The sequence below is a fragment of the Capsicum annuum genome, unplaced genomic scaffold (genome assembly GCF_002878395.1).
Source record: "Capsicum annuum cultivar UCD-10X-F1 unplaced genomic scaffold, UCD10Xv1.1 ctg81886, whole genome shotgun sequence".
NCBI lineage: Eukaryota > Viridiplantae > Streptophyta > Magnoliopsida > Solanales > Solanaceae > Capsicum > Capsicum annuum.
The window spans coordinates 1-3,845 of NW_025892638.1; the positions used below are offsets into that span (position 1 = coordinate 1).

General features: G+C 37.3%; 1 protein-coding gene across 1 annotated transcript; it reads right to left on the minus strand.

Annotated features, from left to right (window-relative positions):
- Nucleotides 1-147: 147 nt before the first annotated feature.
- On the minus strand, nt 148-3,341 carry LOC124895407 (probable LRR receptor-like serine/threonine-protein kinase At3g47570; the record flags this gene model as incomplete). The annotated part of the gene is made up of 5 exons (XM_047405842.1): nt 2,628-3,341; nt 2,075-2,540; nt 1,572-2,005; nt 1,424-1,477; nt 148-549 (listed from the first exon to the last, which is right to left on the minus strand). Coding segments are annotated over exons 1-5 (2,070 nt in total), but the record flags the coding sequence as incomplete, so codon positions are not given.
- Nucleotides 3,342-3,845: the final 504 nt, after the last annotated feature.

Below are 3,845 nucleotides of genomic sequence, written 5' to 3' on the forward strand. Positions count from 1 at the left end.
TTCTTCTTCAGTGATGACTTTTCCCAAGGAGGTTAACTCATTTGTTAGAGTAGTAAGTCTTTTCATCATATCATGCAAGGATTTATTTTCCTTCTTCTTAAACTCTTCATATTCAATAAAAAGGAGAGAGATCCTGAATTTCCTTACCTGAGAGGTACCTTCATGGGCATTTACTAAGGCATCCCATATTTGCTTAGCAGTGGTACAGGTAGATATTCTATTGTATTCAGCAGGTCCTAGACCACAGACTAGGATATTCTTTGCCTTAGTATTTTTCTTTAAAGCCAAAATATCATCAGCAGTAAACTCACTCCTTATTTTCTTGACTTGCACATCATTTTCTGTCTTCATAGGGATAGTAGGACCTTCAGTAATCCTATCCCATAATTCATAGTCTTCTCCTTGAATAAACATCTCCATCCTAGCTTTCCGCCAGATGAAATGAGTACCATGAAAGAGTGGGGATCTAGTAGTGGATTGACCTTCACTGTGACCAGTAAGACAACCGTCTCTGATACCACTTGTTAGAGTATGATCCCTATTGATTACCTATCTGTGGAACAAGTAAGTATATGTGGTTCACAAAAGTAAAAACTGAACACAGTAATGTTTACGTGGAAAACACCCAGCTCAGAAAGGTGTAAAAACCCACGACCTGTATCTCTCCAGGATCTAACCCCAATCTTCACTATAACTTTGAGCCTCAACAATCAACACAATTACAAGACTTCTTGTAAACAAGGAATTAAAACTTCTAACTTCTATTACTACAAAAACACAAATCTTCCCAAGATAAGTGTTCCCAAGTCTTCGAGTTCCCTAACTTGAAGACGTGATTCCTAACTCAGCTTAGAATACTGAGACTAGAACAATTTACTCATTACAACTCAGAAACCTTCCTATTACAAGCAGTCTAAAACATACTAAGTGAGAACTAGGTTCTTCTTCAAGTTGGTGAACGATTTTGCTGATTGTTGATTTTCTTATCAGTGCATGAATGGTTATTTGAATGCATCTTGTCGTCTATATATGCTCCCTCAGATGCAGTCTTTTCTTCTTTACTTTTATCTTCTGTAGGACTCTTTCAAGTAACTCACTCCTTGTTGTAACCATCTCTCCTTCTTCTAAATTGAGTAGGACTCTTTTGCTTTATCTTTCTGCCTTGTAGACTTTTTGATCTACTCAAACTCTAACTGCTCCAATTATCTTCATATAGCCGTGTGAACATCCTTTGCTTATCCATGTGTTGATAGCTTATGTAATAATTTTAGCATGTAATGATTTCAGCATGCACTCCATATGTCCGAAGCAGTTTCACTTGTATGGACTAGCTTTCACAACATGTTTCATTCATCTGTCTATCATCAAAACTTCTTATGCCCTAACACTACGAACATGAGGGAGCTTTAAAAAGTTTTAATACCTGGAGCAATATATCCAATGGTTGCAATTGTCCTTGTTTGGACAAAAGTCTCCCCTGTACCCAATAATTTAGCAATGTCAAAATCACTTACATGACCTACCATTTATTGATCTAACAAAACATTGCTTGGCTTCAAGTCACAATGTACCACCGGACTTGAACAACCATTGTGGAGATAGACCATCTCAGATACAACATCTATCATTTTATCTAATCTTTGGAACATGTCTAAGAAAAGGTTATGACTATGTAGCCATTTTTCAAGTGTCCCATTCGGCATGTATTCTAATACTAATGCTTTGAAATCAACGTTGGAGCAACTAGTGATGACTTTAGTAAGATTTCGATGGCGGAGGTTTCGCAAAATCTCACATTCTGTATCAAAACTTTTGAATGCACCATCCAATCTCACATTAAATACCTTTTCTGCCAAAAGAGTATCATCCTTAAGTATCCCTTTGTAGACCTTGCTGAAACTCCCGTTACCAAGCACGTTGCTTTCGCTGAATCCTTCTATTGCTTGTTCAAGTTCATGGTAAGAAATTCTTTCATTCCCCTTTACTAGAGATACATCTGCTTGACCTACATTTTTCTTCTTCTTTCACAATCTTAAAAATACATATGCGAGGGCTAATACAAGAAATAGCTTACCCACTCCAGAAAGGACATATAGAACCAAGATTGGCTTATTTCTCTTGGGAGATTTGATGATGCATGGTGACACATTAAACTTAGAATCACCACAGAGTGCGTTATTGGACAGGAAAGATTTGCTAGTGAAATTTGAAAATGGACCACCAGAAGGAATCTCTCCACTGAGTTTATTAAATGAGATGTTCAGGTGTTTGAGATACACAAGAGCTTCTAGTGACTTTGGAATTACTCCACTAAGATTGTTATGGCTCAAATCAAAGAATTCCAAGGACAACATTTTGCCAAATAAATCTGGAATACGTCCATCCAATCTATTATGTGCTAGAGAAAGATCAATCAATTTAACTAGATCCCCTAAAGTGCTAGGGATCTTACCAAAAAAATCATGTTTTGACATATCAATGATTGTTGCAGTCTCTAAATTTCCGATCTCTTGAGGAATTTCCCCACTTAATAAATTAGACTAAACATCCAGTTCTATGAGATTTGAAGTCTCCACAAGCTTGCAGGTATGCTCCAATTCAGCTTGTTATAGTTTAGATAAAGATACCTCAAACTGATAACGTTCCCTATGCATGGTGGCACTGAACCAGAAAACTGACTTTCTGAGGTGTAATACTCCAAGATTCCTTAAATTGTAGATAGTATCAGGTATGATACCTACAAACTTGTTGCTACCTAGGAAAAGTTCTTGAAGGTTCAGCATGCCTTGTAGAGTATTTGGAATATGTCCAGTCAACTCATTGTCAAACAAATTTAGATTTATCAGTCCTGTAAGATTTCCAATTTGTTCAGGAATGACGCCCTTCAATTTACAACCATGTCCTTCCAAAACTCGTAGAGAGTCGGTGAAATTCACAACAGATGCCGGAAAAACACCATCCAATGGATTCCATGCAAAACCAACTTCTTTTAGTTTCCTACAGTTTGTCAAAGATGTGAGGAAGCTCAGTGCTGAATCGATGGAAAAATGATTCCCGCCCAAGTTTAGAAACTCAAGGTACTCTAAGTTACCAAGTGATTCAGGAATTGGACCTGTGAAACTGTTGCTTGGGAGATCAAGTATTCTGAATCTTGAGGAATTTGAGATGGAAGCAGATATGAAACCACTCAAATTATTGGATCCACAATATAGTTCTTCTAGGCTTGGCATTCCACGTCCTAAATCTGAAGGTAGAGTACCTGAAAGCTTGTTTTCTTTAAGTGCTAGGATCTTCAATAATGACGTTGAAAATGCTCGAAGGGACGGAACCAGTAAACTCATTTATTTCTAATCCCAGGTACTGTAGTTTATTAAGATTGCCTAGCTCCACAGGTATCTCTCCTGTCAAGAAAGTGAAATGTATGAGTACCAATATGGTGGAGGAGAAAAAAATATAGAGGAAAGCAATTACAAACTTCCAAGTGCTTTTCTCCAAGAAAAAACATTGTAACAGCTGTTAAGTTGACTAACTCTCTCGGTACAATTCCAAAGAACTCATTAACAGCTTTCTATATTTTTCTTTAAAAAAAATGTAAGGCAGCCCAGTACACTATAAAGCTCCCGCTATGCGCGGATTTGGGAAAGTAAAGGACCACTAGAGTTTATTGTATGCAATCTTATCTTACATTTTTGCAGACATTATTTCCATGGATTGAACCCGTGACATCCTTGTCACATGACAACAACTTTACCAGTTACTCCACACATAATGCCACCTAGGTTGTTGGATGAGAGATAAAAGCTCTTCCAAATCTGGAAGATGGAGTAAATTTTATGGATGACCAT